This window comes from Pimephales promelas, chromosome 15 (genome assembly GCF_988280905.1).
Source record: "Pimephales promelas chromosome 15, fPimPro1.hap1.1, whole genome shotgun sequence".
Classification (NCBI taxonomy): domain Eukaryota; kingdom Metazoa; phylum Chordata; class Actinopteri; order Cypriniformes; family Leuciscidae; genus Pimephales; species Pimephales promelas.
This window is the reverse complement of record NC_142783.1, coordinates 34,373,159-34,400,595: the sequence shown is the minus strand read 5'-3', so window position 1 is coordinate 34,400,595 and position 27,437 is coordinate 34,373,159. Positions and strand designations below refer to the sequence as shown.

Genomic DNA, 27,437 nt, shown 5'->3' with positions numbered 1-27,437 from the left:
AACAGACTCTTTGCTTTGTTCTTTATTTGCAAGAACAGAATCCCTCAGATAGCTCGAGTCATTCAGTGTTTCTCAAACACAAATCAGCCAGAAATAGGCTCCTCGGAGGAAAGTGTGAGTTTGAGTTTGTGCGCACCCAGGTGAATTCACACGCTCCCTAAATAGCGCCGCGTTTCACTTCGCATTAATCATAAACCTCCTCTCCTCTTCCCCAGACCATCGTGCGAGGCACTATGATCGGCCACGGAGACTACATCTCAGCAATGCTGTCCGACATGAGCCGGCTGTCCGTCACCAGCTCCAACTCCCTGCGCAAGAGCAGCCCGTCGGCACGCAAGAGAGCGCAGTCGCTCGGCCGCCTGGGCGAAGTGAACGAGGCCGACGCCTATCAGTACGAAGGACTGGACGAAGCCGAATCGCGCTGGGGCGACACGTCACGAAACATCCACAGCGAGAGCGGCACGCCGTACATGGGCCTGAAGAAGAGCGTCGCGCTTCAGCCCAACGGCGTCCTTCCCAGAGCCAAATCCACTTATGAGGTTAGCATGAGCATTTTGGAAGGGGCTCCACCCCATCCCACCCTCCCCGCGCCTCCACCGCCCCCATTCCCCGTCCCTCCGCCGCCCCGACCCATGTATCTCGGTGGAGATATCGGGAGCCCCACTGAGAGGCTCATGATGAGGCGAGAGTTTCCCATCGTGTTCGCACACAACCAGAGACCCATCACCTGTTTCTACAGCCCCACGATGCCCGTGCAGCGACCGCACGGAGACGGCCTCACGCCGGACATGAGGAGCGCCAACAGACTGCTGATCCACCCGCAAAACAGCCCTGGGAGACCCTTCTCCTCATACGACCTGAAGGTAAACACAAGTCAACGGGGTGGTTTTGAACATCGGGCCTCATTTCCAAGTTAGCCTGGGTGTTATTTATCAGTGGAGACAGTTTAACCCTAACCCATTTGCATAGTTCGCTGGTGCTAGGCTCGCACGAGTCAACGGTATCTGCTACACTCTCAGAAAAAAGGTATAAAAGCTGTCACTGGGGCTGTACCTTTTCAAAAGGTAAACTTTTGTCCATTTTAGGTGCTAATATGTACATTTGAGGTGCTAATATGTACATTTGAGGTGCTATTATGTACATTTTATGTGATAATATGTACATTTTAAGTGTTAATATGTACATTTAGGTGCTAATACGTACATTTCAGGTGCTAATATGTCCATTTCATGAGCTAACATGTCCATTTTAGGTGTTAATATGTCCATTTTCAGGTGGTAATATGTACATTTTAGGTGCTAATATGTCCATTTCATGAGCTAACATGTCCATTTTAGGTGTTAATATGTCCATTTTTAGGTGGTAATATGTACATTTTAGGTGCTAATATGTACATTTTAGGTGCTAATATGTACATTTTAGGTGCTAATATGTCCATTTCATGAGCTTACATGTCCATTTTAGGTGTTAATATGTCCATTTTTAGGTGGTAATATGTACATTTTAGGTGCTAATATGTACATTTTAGGTGCTAATATGTCCATTTCATGAGCTTACATGTCCATTTTAGGTGCTAATATGTACATTTTAGGTGCTAATATGTCCATTTCATGAGCTTACATGTCCATTTTAGGTGCTAATATGTACATTTGAGGTGCTAATATGTACATTTTATGTGACAATATGTACATTTCAGGTGCTAATATGTCCATTTCATGAGCTAAAATGTCCATTTTAGGTGTTAATATGTCCATTTTAGGTGGTAATATGTCAATTTTAGGTGGTAATATGTACATTTGAGGTGCTCATATGTTCATTTTATGTGATAATATGTACATTTTAGGTGCTAATATGTCCATTTCATGAGCTAACATGTCCATTTTAGGTGGTAATATGTCCATTTTAGGAGCTAACATGTCCATTTTAGGTGGTAATATGTACATTTTATGTGCTAATATGTCCATTTCATGAGCTAATATGTCCATTTTAGGTGTTAATATGTCCATTTTTAGGTGGTAATATGTACATTTTTGGGGGTAATATGTACATTTTAGGTGGTAAAATGTCCATTTCATGAGCTAACATGTCCATTTTAGGTCGTAATATGTACATTTTAGGTGGTAATATGTCAATTTTAGGTGTTAATATGTACATTTGAGGTGCTCATATGTTCATTTTATGTGATAATATGTACATTTTAAGTGCTAATATGTCCATTTCATGAGCTAACATGTCCATTTTAGGTGGTAATATGTACATTTTATGTGCTAATATGTCCATTTCATGAGCTAATATGTCCATTTTAGGTGTTAATATGTCCATTTTTAGGTGGTAATATGTACATTTTTGGGGGTAATATGTACATTTTAGGTGGTAATATGTCCATTTCATGAGCAAACATGTCCATTTTAGGTCGTAATATGTACATTTTAGGTGGTAATATGTCAATTTTAGGTGTTAATATGTACATTTTAGGTGATAATATGCATATTTTAGGTGCTAATATGTACATTTTAGGTGCTAATATGCACCACTAAGGTACCAATATGTAGCCTTTGGATACAAAAGTTTACCTTTTGAAAAGGTACAGCCCCAGTGACAGCTTTTGTACCTTTTTTTCTGAGAGTGTAGCCTGCCATTAAAAACAGTTTTACCCACTCTACAGTTCAATTATCGATGAAAATGTCTGTTGAGGGAATAATGTTAGAAATCAAACTACTCTCGCATTTCAATGATCGCATTACATTTACAGGAACTAGTTGCACCAGAGGCGTGCGACCTCTGACATATAGCGATTGTAAGTTGTAAGTAGATGTAAATATAAAGAATTATCGATTATCAGTATCAGTCAAAATGTTCATATCAGCGCATTCCTGCTCACTTGTCGGACGAATACATGTTAACCAAAGCGGGTTAAAGCAGAAATGTGACGCCTTCTATTTGTCCTTGTGTTTCCCTCGTCCGTGACTCAGGCCGACGCAGCCATGAGACACCAGCCGGGATATTTGCACAGCGGCACCAGCAGTCCTCTCATGAGCGGCAGCCGGCCGCACAAAACCGTCCGTTCCTCCTCCAGCTACACCATCGGACTCTCCCCCAACATCAGCTATCGGCCCAGCGGCCCGGACCCCTTCATGAGGCACTCGGGCTGCCCGAACCCGGGCCTCTACCCCCGACAGGACAGTCCGTCGCAGCCCCGGCCGTCTCCCACCGGCTCTCTGGCCAACAGTCCTCCGGGAACCTGTTCTCCTGCGTTTAGACCGCCGCTACACCCCTCGCCCCGTCCGCCACCCGACCCTCCTAAAGTCACTCACGAGCAGTTCAAGGCCGCGCTGCAGATGGTGGTGGACAAAGGCGACCCGCGCTCGTATCTGGAGAACTTCGTGAAGATCGGAGAGGGGTCCACGGGAGTGGTGTGTATCGCCCGCGAGAAACACAGCGGACGCGTGGTGGCCGTCAAGATGATGGACCTCAGGAGACAACAGCGCAGAGAGCTGCTCTTCAACGAGGTGAGGCAAACATGTAGACACACGGAAAACAGAGGTGGGCAGATCGATACTAATATCGATAATATCGATACCAACGTTGGTATCGGTATTGATCGATACCAACGCGAAAATATCGATACTTAAGTTTCAGTTTCTCTCGTTTTGCGACCTGACCGTGTTTGTCAAAATGCTGCTGCTGTCACAGAGCAGAGCAAGCTCTTTGTAATCCTAGTGCTGCTCTCGTCCCCCTCTCCTGTGTTGTACCGTCACGTGACTCACCACTAGCTAGCGCGCTCCAGGACTACCACCAGTCAGGCGCGCGCGCGGCCGCGCATTTCTAGTCTACAGCAGCACAATCAGAGACGGAGAACTTGTGACTTTGTTTATTTAAGAAAAAAATCCTGAAAAGAAGTGCACTAAAGAAGAGAAAATTTTTTTGTTAACATGCTACTTGAAAAGAGAATTTGTTTTTACATTTTTTATATTTGTGAAGTAATAATTTTGTAACTTTGTTTAAATAAAACAGAAGTAACCAAAAGTTGTTTCTGAACAAAAGCTTTTGTAGTACTGATTTTAACTGATTAATAACCCAAAATGCAAATCACAAAAACAAAAGTCATGAAAATTCAGTTAGATTTAGGTTGAAGAGGCATCCACCTTAATTATTAAAAAGTATCGGTATTGGTATCGGTATCGGCGATACTGGCCCTGTATTTACTTGGTATCGGATCGATACCAAATCTAGCGGTATTGCACACCTCTAACAGAAAACACAAGATATTCTCCATTAGTTATAACCATCCACCATCTCTGATTGGTGGATCTCACATCACATCACAATTCTACCCTTACTGTGCGTTCACAACGGACGCGAATAGCGTGTCAATTCGCATCTGCGGCGTGTAGTTTGACGCTTCACCACTTTGTGGTAATTCGCAGATAACAGTTTGGCGGCAGGCGCGAATTCGCAAATAGCACTAACTAAAGGGATATACCACTTTTTTTGGAAATAGGCTTATTTTACAAGTCCCTCTGGGTTTTATCGTTTTCTAATCCATCCAGCCGATTTTCTGATATTTGTAAGAATATCAGTAACCAGACAGTTTCTGGTCTCATTGACTTCCATAGTAGCAAAAAAATATACTGTGGAAGTCAATGAGACCAGAAACTGTCTGGTTAATGATATTCTTCTAAATATAAGAAAATCGGCTGGATGGATTCGAAAACGGTAAGACTTAACTGTTTAACTCTGGGGGAGTTGTAAAATGAGCCTATTTTCAAAAAAAGTGGAGTATCCCTTTAACGCGGAAGATGCTCAATTCGCACGAAATTGAGGCGCGAATGAGGCGTGTCTACCGCTCTACGCCTCATTCGCGCCGCAGGAATTTTTTTATGTGCATAACGCGTCTTTGGATTGACTTAACATTGAAATCATTCGCGGCTGACGCACTATTCGCGTCCGGTGTGAACGCACCCTTACAGTATATTTAAAGTCCCGCTGTAGTCGGTCATTTCATCCCTTAAAACTCTACATATTTAAACGTTTTTTCCGTCATGCCTTAAAATATGTTGAATGTAACTCGACACCCTTGCCTCATTTAGTATGTGCGGTTTTTTGAATATGCAAATGAGCCCCGCCTCCACTCACTCACTCACTGGTTGACGATCACACGTTGATCTGATTGGTTTCAAGGTGGTTTGTGACGTCAGAAACACCAGCGATTTCAAAGCGTGTTTTTGAGACTGTCTTTGGTTCACTGCAGTTTTAAGCAGATTTCTTGGCAATCTATTTGCAATCGGTGTGTTTCGCGAGACACAAATAACTTTTGTGTTATGAATTCATCAAGTGCACCATCACACGGAGAAAAAGACTGTGTCCATAGGCTTATTAACTGTTGTTGGATGCAAATATCAGGGCAGAAACATAAATTGCTATAGAATATGAAATAATAATAAAAACAATCTCAATATTGATTTGATTTAAATGCAAATAATATCATGCATTTACTGTCTATGAAACTTCCATTAAATGGCCATTCATGAGTACTCATAAATGCATCACAAAGTAAAACAGAAGCATAAATGATCTGATCATGTTGTACATTCACTGTGATACGATTTGCATTGATCAGACTGTGTGTGTGTGTGTGTGTGTGTGTTCACAGGTGGTGATCATGAGAGATTACCAGCACAGGAACGTGGTGGAGATGTTTAAAAGCGCTCTGGTGGAGGAGGAACTCTGGGTAATCATGGAGTATCTGCAGGGAGGAGCTTTAACAAACATCGTGTCTGAAACCAGGTGTGAAAGCTGAACCTGTAGATAAAGCAGCGACACACTTATCATTTCTCTAGGAAAGCCTCTTCCTTCGGTGTCATGAAAGCTTGATTTCTTAGACGATTGAGGTCAGAAGCATTCATAAGCAATATGCTTAACCATGGCTGAATATAATATAATATAATAAATAACATAATTGTGCAACCAGTTATCGGTTAAAAAGATTGTGTAGACAGAAACAGACAAGGAACAAAATCACACTGCAAAAAATGCTTTTCTTATTTAGTATTTTTGCCTTGTTTCCAGTCCAAATATCTAAAAATTCTTAAATCAAGAAGTATTTACTACACTTTAAAAAATATTGATGGTTTAATAAAGTAAGTAACCTGGTTGCCTTAAAATCTTAAGTTGATTGAACTGGAAAAAGTGAGTTAATACAATGAAGGAGATTGATTTAATCATCAGAAACTCTAAATAATATGTTATCTGAACTAAATAAATTATTTAAGTTGATTTGACAAAAGACAAAATGTGATTATACACTGTAAAAAATATTGTTGGTTTAACTTAAAAAATTAAGTAACCTGGGTTGCCTTAAAACTTTAAGTTGATTGAACTGGAAAAATGGAAAAAGTGAGTTAATACAATGAAGGAGATTAATTTAATCATCAGAAACTCAAAATAATAAGTTATCTCAACTAAATAAATTATTATAAAGTTGATTTGACAAAAGAAAATATGTTGTGATAACAAATCTTGAAAATATTTTTTTTACAGTGCACACAAGTTCTTTTCTAATAATAATAAAAAGAAAATCAAAATTACGCAAGTTTTTGCTTAAAACCAGCTAAATTATCGACCAATGGAGTAAGAAAAATAATCTTGTTTCCATTTTTTCTTCAGAAAACACGATGTAATTTCTTATGCTTCTTGATTTAAGAAATTTTAGATATTTGGACTGGAAACAAGACCAAAATACTAAGTAAGAAAAGCATTCGTTGCAGTGTAGAGTCCGTTTATGTTGTATTCAATGTGAATCGGATGAGCAAGAGATAAACTAATCCCGTGTTGTATTATTGTAGTGTTGTCTTCACTCCACAAGAGGGTGATGTACAGTTAACTCATTGATCTGCTGACTTTACTCAGATGAGCAGATGCTCAGGGAATCTGATTAGCTGTTTAATTAGTTTGGTAAATGAATCTCTGTCTTTGTCTGATGAAGGACTAGATTGACATGAGTCCACACTCGCGCGGCTGACAGAAGGACGAGCTCTGACCTGAGCGCGAGCATTTGCAAACATGATTGATTTTGCACACTGTGCCAGAGGACAGAAGACATCTGAGAGTAGAGCAGGGTCAGTTCAGTTTAGCAGCGATTACTTCACCAATAGCCTTCAAGAACTAGGCCATTTTCAAACTGATTTGAAAAGCAATTATTTGACATGAATAAATTAATAAGCCTGCATTTCAAAAAAAAAATTCTAGAAAAACAAAATTTGTATTTACAAATCTATATTTGCATACAAAAATGTATCAATAATATACAACTAATAATAATAATTAAAAAGAAAACATTCCTTTACAGCAGGCTAAACATATAGCATAAATATTCAAAAGTTTATTAGTCAATAAATTAAATTGGTTAAAGAATAGAATAAATAGAATAATTTTCAAGCTTACTTGAAGGCTTTTTGTTTGACAAGCGATTATATGACATGAATAAATCAATAAGTGCATCTCAAGTTTTTTATAGACCAACAAAATCTGTTTTAAAAATAATAATAAATTAACTAAAACATTCCTTTACAGCAGGCTAAAACTACACTGTTAGACCTTACCAGGTTTTTTACAGTAAAATACTGGCAACACTGTTGCCAGTAATTTACTGTAAAAATGCACTAAAACTAATAAGTTGTATTTTTTAGTTAACTTGAGTTTTAGTGCATTTTTACAGTAAATTACTGGTTGCCAGTATTTTACAGTAAAAAAACTGGTAAGGTCTAACAGTGTAATGTCATAAATATACAAAATATATATTTTTTAATTGATCAACCAATTAAATGGCCTAAATATATTTATAATAAAAGATCTAAATCTCTAAATCAAAAATCTAAATTAGAGCTCTCAGCTCTAAATCAAAACCATTCTAAAGCAAAGCAAGAGGAATTAAACTAGATTCTGAAATGAAGTGCATTTACATTATTCATTTAGCTGACGCTTTTTATCCAAAATGATTTACAATTGCTATATATGTCAGAGGTCGCACGCCTCTGGAGCAACTAGGGGTTAAAGGGATAGTACTCCACTTTTTTTTTGGAAATAGGCTCATATACAACTCCCCCAGAGTTAAACAGTTCAGTTTTACCGTTTTCTAATCCATTCAGCTGTTGTTCTGATATTTGTAAGAATATCAGTAACCAGACAGTTTCTGGTCTCATTGACTTCCATAGTATATTTTTTCCTACTATGGAAGTCAATGAGACCAGAAACTGTCTGGTTACTGATATTAAATATCAGGAAATCAGCTGAATGGATTCGAAAACGGTAAAACCCTACTGTTTAACTCTGGGGGAGTTGTAAAATGGGCCTATTTCCAAAAAAAAATTGGAGTATTCCTTTAAGTGTCTTGCTCATGGACACATTGGTGTCTCACAGCGGATTCGAACCCGGTCTCTCACACCAAAGGCATGCGTCTCATCCACCATTACCAAGCAAACTGAAAAATCCCCTGAGTGAGTGAGTGTGTGTGTGTTCAGGCTGAGCGAGGAGCAGATCGCGACGGTGTGTGAGGCTGTTCTGCAGGCGCTGGCGTATCTCCACTCACAGGGTGTCATCCACAGAGACATCAAGAGCGACTCGATCCTGCTCTCGCTGGACGGCCGCGTGAGTCCATCTCTCTCTCTCTCTCTTCATCTTTACATATCTCAACCTCTTCTCTGATACAGAAAAACGTACTGAAATCCTCTCTCATGTAGTCCATCAATCCGTGTTTAAACCGCGTCAATAATAATCAAGCGTGGCGTCAGTTCTGGCGGGTCACGTTTTAGTCAAGCTCAGCTGATCCACATCTACTATAGGAATACGACCCCATCACTGTATACATATATAACTCCTTCAGTATTATCCTCGTCTACCTATAGGAATACGACTATGCATATGATTGACTATAAATATACATACAAATTAACAAATGTGTTTTAAAAACAAAGAGTGCCATTTCCAGGTGTGACCGAGTGAGAATGAAGCTATTTGTGTGTTTCCAAACTCTTATTCTGTCTCTCTGTTTGTAAATTAGATCAAGCTGTCAGACTTTGGCTTCTGCGCTCAGATCAGTAAAGATATCCCCAAGAGAAAGTCTTTGGTGGGCACGCCGTATTGGATGGCTCCTGAGGTCATCTCCAAGTCACCCTACGGGACCGAGGTACAGCAAAGACACAGCAAATGAAAGTTACGGAGGCGTATTGCAATCACTTGAAGAAAAAAAATCTACTCTGTTTTTCTGAATTAACGAGTTAATTTTTCATGAGAAAAAAAAATTGCTCTGTTTTTCTGAATTAATGAGTTAATTTTTCGTGAGAAAAAAAGTTTTTGCTGTTTTTCTGAATTAATGAGTTCATTTTTCATGAGAAAAAGTTTTTGCTCTGTTTTTCTGAATTAATGAGTTAATTTTTCGTGAGAAAAAAAGTTTTTGCTCTGTTTTTCTGAATTAACGAGTTAATTCAGAAAAACAGAGCAAAAAAAAAAATCCATGAAAAATTAATTCGTTAATTCAGAAAAACAGAGCAAAATATTTTTTTTCTCATGAAAAATTAACTCGTTAATTCAGAAAAACGGAGCAAAAACTTTTTTTCTCATGAAAAATGAACTCATTAATTCAGAAAAACAGAGCAATTTTTTTTCTCATGAAAAATTAATTCGTTAATTCAGAAAAACAGAGCAAAATATTTTTTTTCTCATGAAAAATTAACTCGTTAATTCAGAAAAACGGAGCAAAAACTTTTTTTCTCATGAAAAATGAACTCATTAATTCAGAAAAACAGAGCAATTTTTTTTTTCTCATGAAAAATTAACTTGTTAATTCAGAAAAACAGAGTAGATTTTTTTTCTTCAAGTGAATGCAATACGCCTCCGTAGAAAGTTCATTTTACATGTTTATAACGACAGTAAAGGTAATGATAAATGTGCAGGTGGATGTTTGGTCTCTGGGCATCATGGTGGTGGAGATGGTGGATGGAGAACCTCCGTATTTCAGTGAAACTCCTGTGGCTGCGATGAAGAGACTGAGAGACGAGCGGGCGCCCAGCGTACGCAACGTTCATCAGGTACGAGGAAATTAAATATTCAAACTGATTTGAAGCATTTGACGGGAAATTATGACATGAATAAATTAATAAGCCTGTATCTCAAATCTGTTTTTGAACTACACTCTTAGAAGAAATGGTTCTATTTAGAACCAGAATTGGTTCCATCCCCCGCTTTATATATGGAAGTCCAAAATGGTTCTATATAGAACCATTTTTTTGGGTAAAAGGTTCTATTGGCCGAGTACGGAACCCCCGGGGTTCTATATAGAACCCACAGGAACCCTTTTTTTAAGAGTGTATAGAACCTTTTAGGGGTTCCAAATACGTAGCGCTGATAGAACCTATATATAATCTATAATCTATATAGAACCTTTTCTTCTAAGAGTGTATACATAAATAATAATAATAATAATAAATTATTCCTTTACTTAAACCTAATGTCATAAAATAAATTCTTTAGAAAAATAATTAGTAAACAAACTAAATGGACCAAATGAAATAATAGCTTACAATAAGATAATAAAAAAAAAAATTGATGACATGTTATTTAACATGTCTAATAAATGAATAATCCTGCATGTTAAAAACACTAAAATCGGACATTTAAAAAAAAAAAAAAAAAAATTCTGGCTAGTGTAAAGATATTTAATTTTGAATAAAATAATTATGGGCCAAGTAAAAATAAATAAATAAAATTAAATAATAATTTAAAAAAAAATAAAGCTCTTGAAGCTCCGCCCTCTGTGCCTGTAGCAGCAGCTCATTTGCATTTAAAGGGACACACACAAAACGACACGTTTGTGCGTGTAGGTCACCTAAACGTGGTGTTTGCCTGCAGGTTTCCCCGATGCTGAAGGACTTTCTGGACCGTATGCTGACGCGAGACCCGCTGGAGCGAGCGAGTGCCACTGATCTCCTGGAGCATCCGTTCCTCCTGCAGGCCAGCTCTCCTCAGTGCCTGGTGCCCCTAGTGGAGCAGTACCGCAAGCGCATGTCCCGCTGCTGATCCACGTCCCCCGCTAGCTCAGCGTTACGCTCCCAAGGAGAGGAAAACCAGGGCAAAACAGTGGCTTATCCGGCCTGCCCGAGTGCATCCGGGGACCGAGACGGCTGAATGAACTCACAGCCAGTTTCTTCTACCGACGGACGTCTGATCGATGCTCAAAAGGCGGAGAGTTACTGCAGAAGTGCGTCTGACTGAAAACGCCACTGGGTTTAATTATGTCCTGTCTGAAGCTGATCATTTTCTACGGCCACGGAAACCTGGAATTACTGAATTTGTACGCATTCATCATGTTTCATTTGTTTATCAAATATTTTGCCTGAATTTGTAATGTGTCGATATTATGATTTTTTTACAGCAGCAACTTTATTAATGAGTAACACTTTACTATAAGGTTCCGTTTGTTAACATCAGTTAACGACCCAGACGGCAACATAGCGGTTCCGGTTCACATCTGGTGCGAATCCACATGACCACACTGTAAAAAATATTTTCAAGATTTTTAATCACAACATATTTTCTTTTGTCAAATCAACTTTATAATAATTTATTTTGTTGAGATAACTTATTATTTTGAGTTTCTGGTGATTAAATTAATCTCCTTCATTGTATTAACTCACCTTTTCAAGTTCAATCAACTTAAAATTTTAAGGCAACCCAGGTTACTTACTTTTTTAAGTTAAACCAACAATATTTTTTTACAGTGAAGTAATCACAACATTTTTTCTTTAGTCAAATCAACTTAAATCATTTATTTAGTTCGGATAACATATAATTTTGAGTTTCTGATGATTAAATCATTCTCCTAACTCACAGTTCAATGAACTTAAAATTTTGAGGCAACCAGGTTACTTACTTTAAGTTAAACCATCAATATTTTTTTACAGTGCATGGATCTGGGCCGAAGCTATGTTGCTGTCTGGGTTACGACTTCTAAAGCATGTTAATTTCAACATATACTAATGCGTTTTTAAAATCAAAAGTTGTATCTGTTGATATAATGGACTGACACGAATGAACAGTTGTGTTTTTATGAACTAACTGTGTTGCTCAGTGTTATTTAATGTTACTATACAAACTGAATCATATTGTAAAGCATTATTTTATTGTCTACAATCTGGAATTATACAGAATTCAATTGATGTGCATCACAAGTTGTATATATATTGGCTAAATTTCAACAGCTTGAAATGTGGCTCGTCCAATCAGACTTGAGTTGAAACCTAAACGTTTTTTGGGTTGATTTTCCAGCAGAGGGAATATATCAGGATATAAAATTACATATCATGTCGCACACATTTTAACATTTTTAAACAGCAATATTTGACCCACGATCAGCACAGAAAGCTTTCCATATTTCACCTGCGTTTTAAAGCTCGTGTCAGACTGGCTTGCATGGCTGAACAGTGGCACACGCTTCAATCTTAATCTGAGGGACGAAGACATTTTTTTCAGAAAAGGCGGTGAAATGATGTCATTTATTGTCGGCACTGACTGGTGCAAAACATTTTTATGAGCCATTGTATCCAATTGTAAATATTTTAATGACCTATTTATTGTTTTGTTTTTCTCAATGGATTGAGCGCCTGCTTTTGGAAAGGGTGCTGTGAATGGTTTGTAAATATTGCATCTGAGCTTTCCTGATTTCTTAAACGGCTGATTTTACTGTAAAGGCGTCAGAAGAACAAATAATGTACATAATCAGAGTGGGAAACAACCTGTGTTTGCATTCATTCGCATTATTTAATTATGAGAGAGGAAAGGAAAGGTGTGTTTGTTGGTGTGCGTGTTTACATTTTGGATGCTGCGTTCATCATGATATTTTTGCATCCTACCTGTTGTACTGTGATGTTTCCTAAATTATCATACTGACAGATTAAAAGAGGACAAGAGAGATGCTGATTTGTGTTTGGGCCGTTCACACGGGACGCATTTTGTCTGCACTATTTTTTAAAGATACACTTAACTTTTGGCCCTCTAGCGGTTAAAATCAAAACTGCGTTTAGCGGAAAATATTGGGTAACGCTTTACTTGTAGCCTACTTGAAGGGGTTATACCACGCACTGCCCAACCTCTTGACGCTCTCAACGCTTTCACCGGTCCGCTGTCAATCCCAAAATGCACTACGCGAGCGTGAAGCTCGACTTCCATTGGAATGAATTGAAAACGCTCGCACCGCGCTAGTGGACTATAGCGGCAAAACTCTGCTCAGTGCCGCTGGCAACGCTATAACGTCTCTGTTTTGGGGTGTGTCTGTTGCGAGTGTTTAATTTGTTTTTTTGTTTTTCCCAACAAATACACACAGTATAATCATCAGAGATGCACGCGATTACATTCAGAAACAAGCTTTGTTTACATAAATGCCCCAAGCAAAGATATCCCGTCAATTTTATTAACTTTTAAAAACCCAGCCAGTATAATCACAATGAACACATCCAAAATGAATTATTTAACATATAACAACTGCAAAGCGTCTAATTTGTAAACAAAATTATTTACGCACTAAATCCGGCATAAACTCCGGTACAATCTGCATATTTTCAAAATCTCAAAACAGACGTCACATTACGAACCGCACATCAATTGGATGCCGATCGCGTTTTTGCTTGATATTTGCATAAAGTCAAGAATTAGCCAACCTTTTTTTGACGCTCTCGGTCGCTCTCAACGCGTTCTCCGGTCCGCTGTCAATCCCATAATGCAATGCGCGAGCGTGAAAATACTTGCTGCTTACTCTCTGCTATCACGTGAAACCGGCGTGAGACTGACATGACACATTCATAATCATGACATGATTTATTTATGTTTTATGCATGTTTATGACAACTGTCATTAAGTGTCATTCGCTCATTTTTAATGCAAATATGACATTGAGATGTCTTCCCAGATAGCAAACTGACATTGAATCAACATGGAAATATGACATCGAAACAACGTTGATCTGACATTGTTTTGCTCATGGAATTAACGTTGAACCAACGTCAGACGCGTCATTCTTTCAAAACTAACGGAAAATCAACTTGAAATCAACGCGTTGTTTCAACGTTATGATAGCAAACCAATTTTTCGATTTTCATTTAGCTTTGAAGAATGCCGCGTCTGACGTTGGTTCAACGTTAATTCGATGAGCAAAATCAACATTGTTTCAATGTCATGAGAGACGTCGTTTCCACGTTGATTCAATGTCAGTTTGCTGTCTGGGTTTGTTATGACACCTTGACATAAACCAATACATCATAACCTGTCAGTGTCTTTGTCATGACAACCTGACACTACCAAGACAGCATAAATTGTCATAACATGATTAATTATCAAACATAAGAAAGCACTTAGCTTTATGGGTTAGCATTAGGCTACATTAAACTGCCATGTGGCTGGTTTTGACACTGGCTGTCATGAGGCCATTATAACTGTCATGAATATTTTTAGTGACCTCAACTACAGTGGTACAACTTGAAGTTCTCATTAAAATGTTATAATGGCCTCATGAAAGTCAGTGACACCATCATCTCAACATTTCAACTTCCTTAGTTCTCCATCTCTGAAAGCCCATCTAATGTTGATTCTTGTTTAATTGGATTGTTTAATTGGGTTATTGTTTAATGTTGGACAATGAATGGAAATTAGCATTGTGCTAAATCCGGCGTATTTACGTTCGATTATGCTTGTACGTTCATTAATATGCATTTTCCCATCTAAATAAAATAAAATAAAATATTTTTAAAATATTTGATTTGATTTGAAAATAAAAATAAACAGGTTTAAACAGGTGGTTCTCTCGAAGTTTGTGATGTCAACCTTTCTCGCTCGTTGTGTTAACTAACCAACTAACCACTGACACAACACACAATATAGGCGGAGCAACTTTTAGGTGTGTTTGACTTGAAGAGGCGCTGTGCAGCGATAACATAAGGAGACTCATTTTTTAAATTTGGTTATTTTTTAACAAAAAAAGTTGCAGGGTACCTTCAATATTTATGTAGCATAGCTACACAAGCATCATATGTATATCATATATCATTAATTCATGCTCATTGATCTAAACCTGCATACGGTATTTCAGTGTAACATTTTTGAGCAACATTTGAAGAATCTTAATGCAGCCTTTTTCTTTGCAAAAGTTTATAGAGATGACACACACAACACTTTTAGAAGAAAAGGTTCTAAATGGAACCTTAAGGGTTCCATCAGGCATTCCATAGAACATGGGACACATTTATGGATTTAGTTTCAATATTTTTGTCATTTTATTTAAACTGCTCGTAAACATACTTTATCACTTGAATAAATCGAAATAACGCATTAATGTAAGAATTACGCGGACATGCCCTTTCGACAAAGATTTGTTTAAAATTGAGGTTCACATGGAACAACATTGAACCATTTTTTCTAAGAGTGAGCAGTAGAATTAAATCTTCTTAAGTTATAAAATGCTGAACAGACCCAATACCAGTTTTGACTATACAGAAATGAGATTTGAGAGCTGCAGTGGAGAAAAGTGAAGAATAGAAGCTGTTCCTCACACAAAAGTGTGTGTTTTGTGCCGCTCCGTCTGTGCTTGATTGCACGAGGCATCTGGTGTGAACGGCCCCTTGTTAGTGTGCACTTGTTAGTGTATATGCCAGCAGCCGAGGACACGTGACTCATAATCAACCTTCTTTCCACAACATTTGCTGTGTGCTTTTGTGTGTGTTGGTTGTTGATGAAAAGAGAAATTTAATTTTTTTAAAGAATAAATCATGCATATATAAAAAAACAAAAAATAAAAAAAACGCCAGTATGAAGTTTTATTTTGCTTATACAAGTGCTTTATTCATATATGTGTCTATCAAAAGAAAATATACAGTTTTTCACACAGACAGATGCTTTGAGTTTATACAGCTGTCTATCAAAGAGTATAGAATATAAATTATTGACATATGCAAAGATATACAACTGTATTTTAATCACGAATAATTTATGTATAAGATTCATTTTGTTCCACATTTCTCTCTTTATTTCTTTCGAGACAAAATATGCTTATAAAAATATAGGCAGCACTTTATTTTACAGCCTTGTTTTTCTTGATGAGTCCTGAATGTCGTTGCCTTATATTACTCAGGTCTTTATTGATTGGTGCACATACTGTAAAATAAAGTGCAACTGAAATATAACATGCATGCATTATTATAACAGCTCAATGCAGACACACCTTAGCCGTGCAAAACAGTGTCAATAATAATTACATCATTATTATCTGAAGGATGTTCATGAGAAGCAGTCGGAGACCTCGAGAGACTATAACTGCAAATAAACTTGGTGTTTATGACTCGTTTTCCAAAACATTCCTAAATCAAGATAGATTTACATCTTAGATATGAAGAAAAAATAGGCAATACTTAATAAGGCTTATTAGTTAACTTAGACAATATATGAAGAGTTCAGATGCAAAAGCCTCTAAATGCCATTTGAAATTTTCTTCTAAAATGATCATTTTTATCAAGCTTGTATATTTAAGTTCAGTAATTTCACTTAAATGGCAATGAGGATTAGCTATTAATTGTCATTTAAGTGAAATTACTGAACTTGAATATATAAGCTTGATAAAAAATGATCATTTTAGAAGAAAATTTAGAGGCTTTTGCATCTGAACTCTTCATTTCTACTTCTATTAATCTGAGTTTATATTTCAACATACTAATACGTTATCAAAAGCATGAACTAACACAAACAAACAGCTGGATTTTTAATAACTAACATTAACAAGGATTAAAAAAATACTGTGTCAGTTAATATTAAAGTGAGGGGATCTGAAAAATAAACTGATTTCAAAGAGTAAACATGATTTAAGAATGTTAATAAGACCAGTAGTCTCAGTGAGAGTTTGATTTCATTTCCCAGGTCTTTCAGTGCTGCAGTCGTCCTCATTTAAGAGCTGAACTACTCTCGAACTCGCACCTCACCGCGCTGATGCTGTCCACGCTGGGCTGGCTGTTCACTCTCACGTGCGTGTGTGTGAACGGGAAGGTTTCGGAGCGAGAGATCTTCCCTTTCCCGCTCGGACAGTCTCTGTGCCTCAGGAACTCGGGAGCCGTGAACCTGCGCAAGAGCCGCGTCCCCAGTCCCGAGAGCCCCGACGAGCGAGGTTTGATCCGCTCCGGCTCCAGCTCTTCCCGACCCGGCAGAAGTCTGCTCTGTCTGGAGGATCTGGGATCTCTCCAGCTCTGGGACTCGTCCAGGTTGACGGTGGCGCCGTAGAACTTCGCCACGAGAGGTTTTTCGTCCTGAAGCGAAGCTCTTTTAAACCTGTTGATCTCGCGGACGTCTCCCTGGTAGGATTGTTTCCGGTGGTCCAGATTAAACGATCGGGCTTTCCCCCAGAGCGGCGCGTCAATGTCCGACGATCCGCCGACCTCCTTCAGCACAGAGTTTTGAATCTGTTTGGAAGCGAACATCAGATCGTGATTGGTGTCGGACGCCGGCGGACGCCTGAAGTGGATTCGCAGGTTGTCGCTGAGACGCATTTGTCTCTGAAACAAAGCCGGAAGGAGCTCCTCTTGTCGGCTCTGGATTTGTTTGGAGAACCGCTCCAGGACGTGTTTCGGGAGCCGATTGGGCCACCGGAGATCTTCCGCGGGTTCTCCAGTGCTGTTGGTGGGACTCACCGTCTTCTTCCCGCATACACTGAGCGCTTGAACGCAGTGGTTGTGCCCGAAGAAATCGGCGACTTGCACGGCCGAGTGTCCGGCGTGGTTGGTGAGGTCCAGTCGCAACCCGAGCTTCTTGAAGGCCCGCACCAGGAACTCCAGAACGTGGTTGTGTCCTCCGCACGCGGCGTACATCAGCGCACTGTTCCCCCAGGTGTCCGTGAGCTCCGGGTCGGCGTTGAACTGAACCAGGAGCTTCACCGAATCCAGGAAGCCGTGTTCGCACGCGAGGCTCAAAGCCGTCCGCCCGCGATCGTCACGCGCGTTCACATCCGCACCTTTTTCCAGAAGAAGTTTGGCGAACTTCGCTCGGCAGCCGTGGTCTTGAAGGCTCACGGCGGACATCAGAAGCGTTCGCCCGTTTTCGGCTTTCCCGTCGATGATCCTCCCGTCCAGAGCGTCCAGGACGAAGCGGGCCAGGTGGACTTTCCCGCTCTGCATGGCTTCCAGGAAGGTTTTGATGCCGGATCCCTGACACAGATCCTTAGGCCTCAGCATGGTGTGTGTGTGTGTGTGTGTGTGCGTGCAGCTCAGAGTTTCTGAGTCCCGTCTGAGAAAGCGTGTGTTTTTATACCTCAGCGCTCCCTGTGTTGCTACGGTAACGGGCATCCGAGAGCGACGATGCTCATTCACAATCACCTCCTCTTTCCTCAGACGGGAGGGGAGAGATATACGCTCGTTCTGTGACAAGAATTACTCAGTGGGAAAAACACGGTGCGTTTTATTCTCCTGTCTAAAAGGATACAAAAGGATCCGTTGCCTGAGCAACAGCGTCCTTCTCTTTATCCTTCCCTTGAGTGTATCAAATCTATATATGCATTTACAGACGAGGTTGAAACACAGTGCTTAGTAAAGGTCAAGTCGGTGCATTATGGATGTATAAATCACTGAGTCACGCTTGATGAGCTGTTCGTAAAACACACTCTGCCTCAGTCCAACACACTGATCTGATGAAACACTTCTGCTCCAAAACTTGAAAATTTAAATATTCAGATTATATAAATTAATATAAATTAAATTAACGTGAGCATCACTGTAACTATTGCTCATATTCATATCATAAAACATTTTTATATCTAATTTAATATTTCTCATACATAATATTGTATTAATCATATGTCTTCTCATGCATAATATCTCATACATCTCATATATAACATATCACATATTATATATTATGCATCATGCCACAAATCAGACATTATACAACATAACAAATGTATCCTACTTGATATTTTATACCTCTTAAATGAAGTATGCATACAATTATGTACATCATATATAATTTCTCACAATTTCTCATATATCACACATATCATTCAAATATCGAACGTGACATCCTGTCATATCTAATGTCAAATATAATTTCTCATACATCATATCTCACACATCTAATATGTACGTTTTCATATAATAGCATGCAATACATGTCTCACACATCATACCTCATATATCATACAGCATATGTAATTTGTCATTCGTCATACGCATCACCTTTCTCAAATCATATCTCAGTGTTTCCCCTAGGATTTTTATTTTTCGGGTGAAAAAGCATGTCTAATTTAAGAAGAAAAAAAAAAAAAATATATATATATATATATATATATATATATATATATATATTTTTTTTTTTTTCATATATATATATATGAAAAAAATTCCCTGCTAATTCTGCGTTGTGTTTTTGCTGGTAATAAAATGAAGCCATAAAACACAAATTTTACCATTTATCATAAACTTTTTGTAAAATAACATGCTGCACAATGAGCTTTACTGTTAAAATTAAAACATTGATTATTCCTTAAATTTAGTTTTGTTTAAAAAAAATCATAATTTATTTGGATTAGTGTTAGTGTATTATTACATTAGGACATATCTAAATTCTACTGTACAACAGTAGTATATTTCTGTCAAGTTAAACCGAACTTTTATTTTGACGGGTTGCCGCGAAGACCTTTTGAGTTTCCGTGTGTTTATTTATGTCATGACAAGCGTGCCGCACAAAATATCCACAACATATCCTTTATCCAAAGATAGTTTCTGTCATTTAAAGTCATTTATAGTGTCTTTTTAGTTAGTTATGTGATGCTATAAAAACGGTGCTTTGACATCATGATTGACAGCTGTGATTGACAGGTAGTCACTGAAGCACCAGCGGACTTTTTTTTAATAATGTTGATTATGTGGTTAGAAGTTGTATTTACCTTATTTTAACGAGGTTGTGCAATCAGCAGACATCATTGGAGAAGAACGAAGCAGACAGAGGACACTTAACGAACGTGCGGGGCGTCTGCTGGCGTTTGATTCAGCGAGTGGGCGCGGCCTTGATTTCGCGGCTTTATTTCCTGCTCACGACTGCGCATGTCTGGTCCCGAAACACGCAAGTGCGCAGACTCAAGTTCCAAGATGTCATATCGGGACATTGGCGGCTTCAGTTCTCTCTGATGGAAAAGAGCGAAGGGGCGTCGTCCATCTTTTTTTACAGTCTATGTGTCATGATGATAGTTTCTCAAATGAAGCGGTTAAATGATCACAGAGTGACTTTCAGAGTGGATCTAGAACCTGGAGAGAACCCCCTAAAACAATGGTTGTGGAAACACTGAATATCTCATACATAATATATAATTTCTCATATATCAAAACATCCTCTAATTTCTATACATGAAATATCATCTATCCTGGGTTTTGGTTAGGGTCTAGTGTTGTGCTGGTGAGTTTTGCACAGGCAATTTTCTCAGACAAAAATCTATGTTTTCACTCATCAATGATCCTAAAGCTCAGAGAATCAGTGTGCGTTTGACGTCAGTGTGTCCCTGAAGTGCCAAGGTCAACATGGGTTCACTTCCCTGGCAATACATGCACAGAGCTTGAATGCAATGGAGAAAATCATCTGGCAAATGCATAAATGTGACAAAATCAACAAAGACAGCCTGAAAATCCCTCCGACCCGAAGTCACCGGTGCATCTCAGGTCACTTTGATCCCTCTCAAGCAGACACGAGTCTCTCTCTGCGGGTTATTGCATTTGTCAGAACCAGGACGACCTGTTGCTTGGATGTTTCTGATTTGATCTATATAACAGCACACGTAGCGCGGATGGGCCGCTGGTTCACAGGAGCACTGCTGGGTAATTCAATTTGTGAGCACAATAATCTCCTCTTGAAAATCTCTGGTGAAAAGCAACCTGGAAATGTGCCGAGCATGAAGCAGGAGATGACGAAAAACCAGAGAAACTCTGAGATTCAAGAGGATTTAGATCAGTTGATTCTGAGAGTTCGTCAGTCATCAAAACTAGTCCAACAAATCCATTCATAAACCCTCAGTGAAGATGTGTATATTCTGATTATGTTGCTTAGATGCAAATTTTTACTCAAAATTTCAGTCTGTTACTCACACAAAACACATGACTCAGAAGACTTGGAATAGCTAGTGCATGATTCATATGGACTATTGTTATGCTTTTATTGTGTCTTGGCTTAATTTAAGTTATTATTATTTACACTTCACAATTAGACACACAAAACCAACGCTTTTAAATTTAGCAGACCCTGATCAGTTCATGCATTCCCTGGGAATCAAACCCGTGACCATCACATCACATAGGCTACATCATAATCATTTCTCATAATATAATATCTCATACATTATTAATTTCTCATATATCATTCATTATATCATTCTATAACAAAATACTACAAGGATGAAATGACAGGATCATATTCGTAAGGTCATCAACAGACGCTTTGGCTACTGCGATCTGGACACTCACTGATTTTTAATTACACTTTTATATTTTAATATTAATCACTGTGAGAATGAAGCGAGTCCAAGCTGTGCTGGAGCCGTACGTGAGAAAATACCAGCAGGATCCGCTCAAGCTTCCATCCGTCCATACGGTCCGAACCTGTGCAAAGACCGGTGAGTCACAGCACAGAAAAGAGAGAGAGAGAGAGAGAGAGAGAGAGAGAGAGAGAGAGAGAGAGAGAGAGAGCTGCGCTTATCAGGCTATATTCACTGAAATTAAAAAAACACGTCAATCAATCAGTCAGTCAGTCAGTCAATCAATCAATATATCAACCAATCAATCAATCAATCAATCAATCACTGCTGCCTCTGTTATACACAGCAATGAAAGAGTTAAAGTGAGTTAATTCTCCTGCACTGATTTACTGATGCAGTGTACACTAGTCATTCATCCGGGTCCAACTGTGAAGAAAGAAAGAAAGAAAGAAAGAAAGAAAGAAAGAAAGAAAGAAAGAAAGAAAGAAAGAAAGGAAAGAAAGGAAAGAAAGAAAGAAAGAAAGAAAGAAAGAAAGAAAGAAAGAAAAATGTGGATTCAAGAGTGGCCTAAATCTATCCGTCACTCTTGACTAAGCAGTTTGTCTAAAATGTCTACATACATTTCTGAATAAACGCATCCCAGATAGCAAACTGACATTGAATCAACGTGGAAACGACGTCTCTCATGACATTGAAACAACGTTGATTTTGCTCATCGAACTAACGTTGAACCAACGTCAGACGCGGCATTCTTCAAAGCTAAATGAAAATCGGAAATTGGTTTGCTTTCATAACGTTGAAACAACGCGTTGATTTCAAGTTGATTTTCCGTTAGTTTTGAAAGAATGACGCGTCTGACGTTGGTTCAACGTTAATTCGATGAGCAAAACAATGTCAGATCAACGTTGTTTCGATGTCATATTTCCACGTTGATTCAATGTCAGTTTTGCTATCTGGGATTGTCTAAATTTGCAAATAAATATATAAAATCACCGGCATGGGAAACATGGTTTCAGATTTGGCCTAAACATAACGCCGCCTTCACACTGGCAGTGGAAATCAGCTCCGTAATACGCAATACGTTCCCAACGGACGTCGTACATCACAGTGAAAAGCGTCGGACGCGGGTAGAACAAAAATGGCGGAGAGATTAAAGTTTGATTCTGTCAGTTCTGTATGATCTCTCTGATGAGGGTTATGCTGCGTGAGGAAAGTTGCTCAGGACGTTGACATGTCAGGTCGGCTAAAAAATTTGATATAGTGGTCAATAGTTCAATGTCTACCTTCAATTTAATTGTATTAACTGCCCTTATAAACGTTAGAAAGTCATGAAAATAGAAAAAAGACATGACAATTTATCGTTATAAAATCATTATTTATTTTATTAAAAGTTAATAATTCAGGTTTGTTTATCAGTACCATAGCAACGCTCAACTTCCGCTGGAATTGTCGGATAGGAACCGTCCGTAGCTTTTCGCACAAGTTCAAATTTTTGAACGCATCCGGATGACCAACGGACACGATTTTCTTCGCACCGCACTCGGTCGGACCCATTTCAGACCCATTCGCATGCGGTCTGCGAATCTCCATAGGAAATGAATGACTTCCGGTCGTTTCGCAGCCGCATCGGAGCTGATTTCAACTGCCAGTGTGAAGGCGGCGTAACAGTGACTAATCGGTTTGGGTCAGCAGAGCAGCAAACGCCCATATAGACGAATCCGACGAGCGTTCTTGTGTAGGCTGCCATCTTGTGGCGACGCCATTACTGAGCTGTTACACCGGCATAGACATATGCACCGGTATGTAAACAAACCTCGGAGATAAGCTGATAACGCACCCTTAATGACAGCTACAGCCAGGCAGACTTGTTGGGTTGATGATGTTAGACATTGGCCTCCAGTCACAGATGAAGGTACAAACGATCTTACAGATTATTTATGAAAATAGCTTGGCAAGCAAGCTAGGCTAACGTTTGCTACCGAGGAAACTAAAACAAGATCTGTCCATTTGGCAACAATAAATAAATAAATAAATGAAATCAAATAAACAATTTCATGTTTTTCATTTGTGTGCATTATTTATCTAATTTTTACATTGCAACGGGCATGGGTAAGGTAACGTTACAGCTAGAAAGTATACATAATATCGACCAACTACTGTTTTTAAACCATGGAAAGAGGTCAATATAACAGCAGGAGAACAATTGTGTCACATAACGTTACATTCAGCTCAGGAAAGCCATTTAATGACCATATTGAATAGAAAAAATAACAAGAGAGGAGATTTTGCTGATCACTATATCACACATTTATTATATTTTTTTTACGTATGTCATTAAATAATTGTTATTATACGCGAATGTCCGCGTCTTGTACTCGCCCAGGAAATCTGTGTAAACCGTACGACACCAGACAGGGGCAGTCAACCCGGGGTATTCACAATGTTTTCTCTTCAAAATTGAAATTTTACTGCCACCATTGAAACAATTTATAACGGAAACTGTTTACCCACTCGACATTACACACGGGCTAACGTTGTAACGTTAGTGACAGTCGTAAATCGCGAGCTGTTTATTCCAGTGGACGCAAGTTGCAACTAAAACAATAGAAGGCAATGGCGCAACACTACCCAGCAACAGCTCAGTAATGGCGCCCGCTTACTTCCGGTAGTTTCGCCGGATTCGTCTATAGAGTGCCGAAGTGATGACGTCACTTTGTAGGACAAACCGGAAGCTAGCGGCGCATGGGTTCCCTCGGTCGAAAAGCAATGCATTTTCCCCATAGACTTTTGGAAAATCGCAAAAAATAAGATCTGTGTTTAACAAAGGGTTGTGACCCTTACACATTTTGTCTAGCAAGATAATCTTTACAATTTAATCCAAAATTTATACATTTTGAAGCCTATATAAAGATTTTAAAAAACACAATCAGACACAATAAAGTTTAAAAAACCGCAAGCAGGTTATAACTGTGTGTTCTATGTTATAGATCAAAACGTGAAAATATTTAGAGGCTTTGTTCACAGCAGACCTTATTTCAGGCGATTTAGCAAAAACCCATTCAAAAATATTAGAGCGAGGGAACCGTATGCTAAATGCTAACTCACTTCCGCGTTTTGGCCTATGACGTCGTAACTTCGGCACTCTATAATCGACTCTATAAAAACTCATTAAAGAATTCTTCAGTTTGTTCTATAGTTCCTGGTGAGGGGAGACCATGTAAATCAGGATTTAAAAATAAATGGCTGATTATGCATCATCTTCGGGGGGGTGGGGGTGGGGGGGTTTGATAGGTAGCCGTTGGTTTGGGATAATTGGGCAGATGCATGCAGAAGTGAGAAATGCCCACATATATACCCCGTGTCTCATTCCCCACGCGGATCGGACCTCGAGCTCGCCTCTCTGAATAGCCAATTAGAAATTACCGATGATTGAGTGTTAATGCCTGATCACCAGTCAGATTCTGCTCAGAGAGGAGACGTTTATAGAAATGCAAATGTGAACCGAACTGACTTTAACACATCTTACTGGAATAACCCGGCCTTTTCATTTACACTGAGAAATCAAATGGGTATGTTAATGTGAAGATTTACAAGTAACATTTTAGGTTACATAAAATCCACCACGTACTAATTTCTCTTTTCGACTGAGAATCAAATCTCCACACCTGCAGAAAACTCAAGCCTTATCTGTACACAATCAATAAAGTATCAGGATTAGTGCATCCAAAAGACCAAAGAATACACCCCGCAAGTGAGGAGGAATGTCATCATCGGACACGATGGACAACCAAAGAGAGATAGGTACATTATATATTTTCATAAATAATTGTAACCAAAGTTAAAATGCATTATAATTTATAACAGATTCCTTGTTATGTCTGAAATTGGTTGTGTTTTAATGCATCTAAATGTGTCTATAATACTTTTATAATCTTAAGGCTAAAAAACAGCATGAAAAACTTAGCCTAATTTTGCATCCTCCCATACAAAGTTTGGTTCTGAGAACGTTTTTCTAACGTTCCATTTTGGTTGTGGGAACGTTAATTTAAAATGTTCTAAAAACGTGGAAATGTCCAGTTTGCTTAACGTTGCTGGAACGGTGTCTTAATGTTTGCAGAACGTTTCTGGAACGTTAGCATAATGTTGTTAGAACGTTATCCTAAGGTTAGCATATGTTGCTGGAACGTTATGAGAACGTTTATCAAACACAAATAACCTGATAAAGACGTTCCGATAACGTTGTTCTAAGAACGTTTTTTATCAACGTAATGAGAACGTTCATCAAATACAAATAACGTGATAAAGACGTTCCAAGAACGTTGTTCTAAGAACGTTTTCTCTCAACGTTACAAGAACGTTAATAATGTTATATGAACGTTCCGAAAACATTATTTTAATAACGTTTTGTCCTAACATTTACACAACTTTTAAAGAACGTTAGTGAATGTTCTGGGAACGTTCCCTGTTAGCTAGGATTAGCATTAGTGCATGCATTTAAAAACATATGCATCCAAAACATGTTGTATGCAATGTATTTTCAATTGTAAAAAAATTGCACCATACGGAAACCATTACAGCATGCAGTTTTTAAATGCATAAATCAAAACCAAGAGCAAATATCATGCATTAGGTGTATAAAATAGAGTTATCAGTGTATTTTAGCATTCTGCCTCAAGGAATGATGGGAAATTTGTCACACACCCTTATTCATTCTTCAGCGAAAGCAAATGAACATTAACATCCACCATTCCAGCTAATAGCTTCCGCCATGATTCATTAACTGACGCCCTCAACTCTGAACTCTGATAATTATGACATATGCACTCGTGACAAAGAAACACAATCGCTGTAAAATACAGTCCTTCGAGCCGCAGCATTCAGAGGGAGTCAATTTCCTCATGTCACATCTGTCATTTAGTCTTTCTGAAGAGACAGGGATACAGAGAAGCTTTGAGAACAATGACATAAAACACTGACTTACTGAGAAAGATGCAGCCGTTCTCATCTCTTAATGGATGGGTCTATAATTCAGGCAGATTTCTAGGCAGATCTTTGATGCAGTTTCTTTCTGAACAGGTTTGACGAGTGTGTGTGTGTGTGTCTAAGCAGCTGACAAACTCGATTACATTCACACTCTCTCCATCTCTGACATCCTTTGGTTGATTCAAGGACACACAACAGCTTGAGTTCAGCGGACCGGACGCCTCACACTTTGTCATTTGTGATGAGAACGGGCCGCTGGGTCGTTCGCCCGTGTGTCCTCACAGGAAAGTCGTGACACATTTAATCAATATAATCAGTTCAGTTCACCGCTTTTCACCTGTCCAAGTCCAATCGACTGGTTTAATGCGACAAACTCTTACTGGACGTCCAATCCCACCAGTCACAATAGTGAGATCATTTGCTCTTAATAAAAGGCTCTTGTTATTGACTGCAGTTTTGGTGCATTTCTATGTCTTCACATGAGTAAATATGTTAAAGGAGAACTCTGGTGCAAAATAAACCTTTGGTCTGATAAAATACAGGAAGAAGCCATCTTTGAAAAATAGTCTCTACCAGTCGATCTACGAAAGCCGATCCATGTGCGCTAGTGCGATGTGAATAAGGTGATAATGTGAGCGTGAACAGTAGTCTACATGTACATATTGAAGAGAAGAAAACGGTTCGTGTTTGTGTTTCTTCTGGAAAAAACGGACCATATGAGATTCTGCACAGTTCAGCGCACTTGGATCGGCGTTCGTAGATCGACTGGTAGAGACTATTTTTCAAAGATGGCTTCTTCCTGTATTCGCAAAGTTGACTGTGTGTATAAAATATCTCCTTATTAAACTGTATGGACACTGACAAAGTTCTCAATGCTTCGGTTTGAATGTAGGGACTCTTATTATGCTGTCGTGTTACT

At 38.8% G+C, this 27,437-nt stretch overlaps 2 protein-coding genes across 2 annotated transcripts in view; one reads left to right on the top strand and one right to left on the bottom strand.

Annotated features, from left to right (window-relative positions):
- Window positions 1-12,964, top strand: part of pak6 (p21 (RAC1) activated kinase 6) — a 37,109-nt gene extending 24,145 nt beyond the window's left edge. The window contains exons 3-9 of the mRNA XM_039662921.2: window positions 216-863; window positions 2,973-3,509; window positions 5,654-5,787; window positions 8,520-8,646; window positions 9,059-9,184; window positions 9,951-10,085; window positions 10,906-12,964. Of these exons, the coding sequence (XP_039518855.2) occupies window positions 216-863; window positions 2,973-3,509; window positions 5,654-5,787; window positions 8,520-8,646; window positions 9,059-9,184; window positions 9,951-10,085; window positions 10,906-11,073 (1,875 nt within the window). The 3' untranslated portion in view covers window positions 11,074-12,964. The remainder of the gene's footprint in view (window positions 1-215; window positions 864-2,972; window positions 3,510-5,653; window positions 5,788-8,519; window positions 8,647-9,058; window positions 9,185-9,950; window positions 10,086-10,905) is intronic.
- Window positions 12,965-15,537: 2,573 nt separating this feature from the next.
- On the bottom strand, window positions 15,538-18,348 carry ankrd63 (ankyrin repeat domain 63). The gene has a single exon (XM_039662940.2). It carries the CDS (start codon window positions 18,252-18,254, stop codon window positions 16,974-16,976), a length of 1,281 nt encoding a protein of 426 aa, XP_039518874.2. The 5' UTR covers window positions 18,255-18,348; the 3' UTR covers window positions 15,538-16,973.
- Between the last annotated feature and the right edge of the window lie 9,089 nt (window positions 18,349-27,437).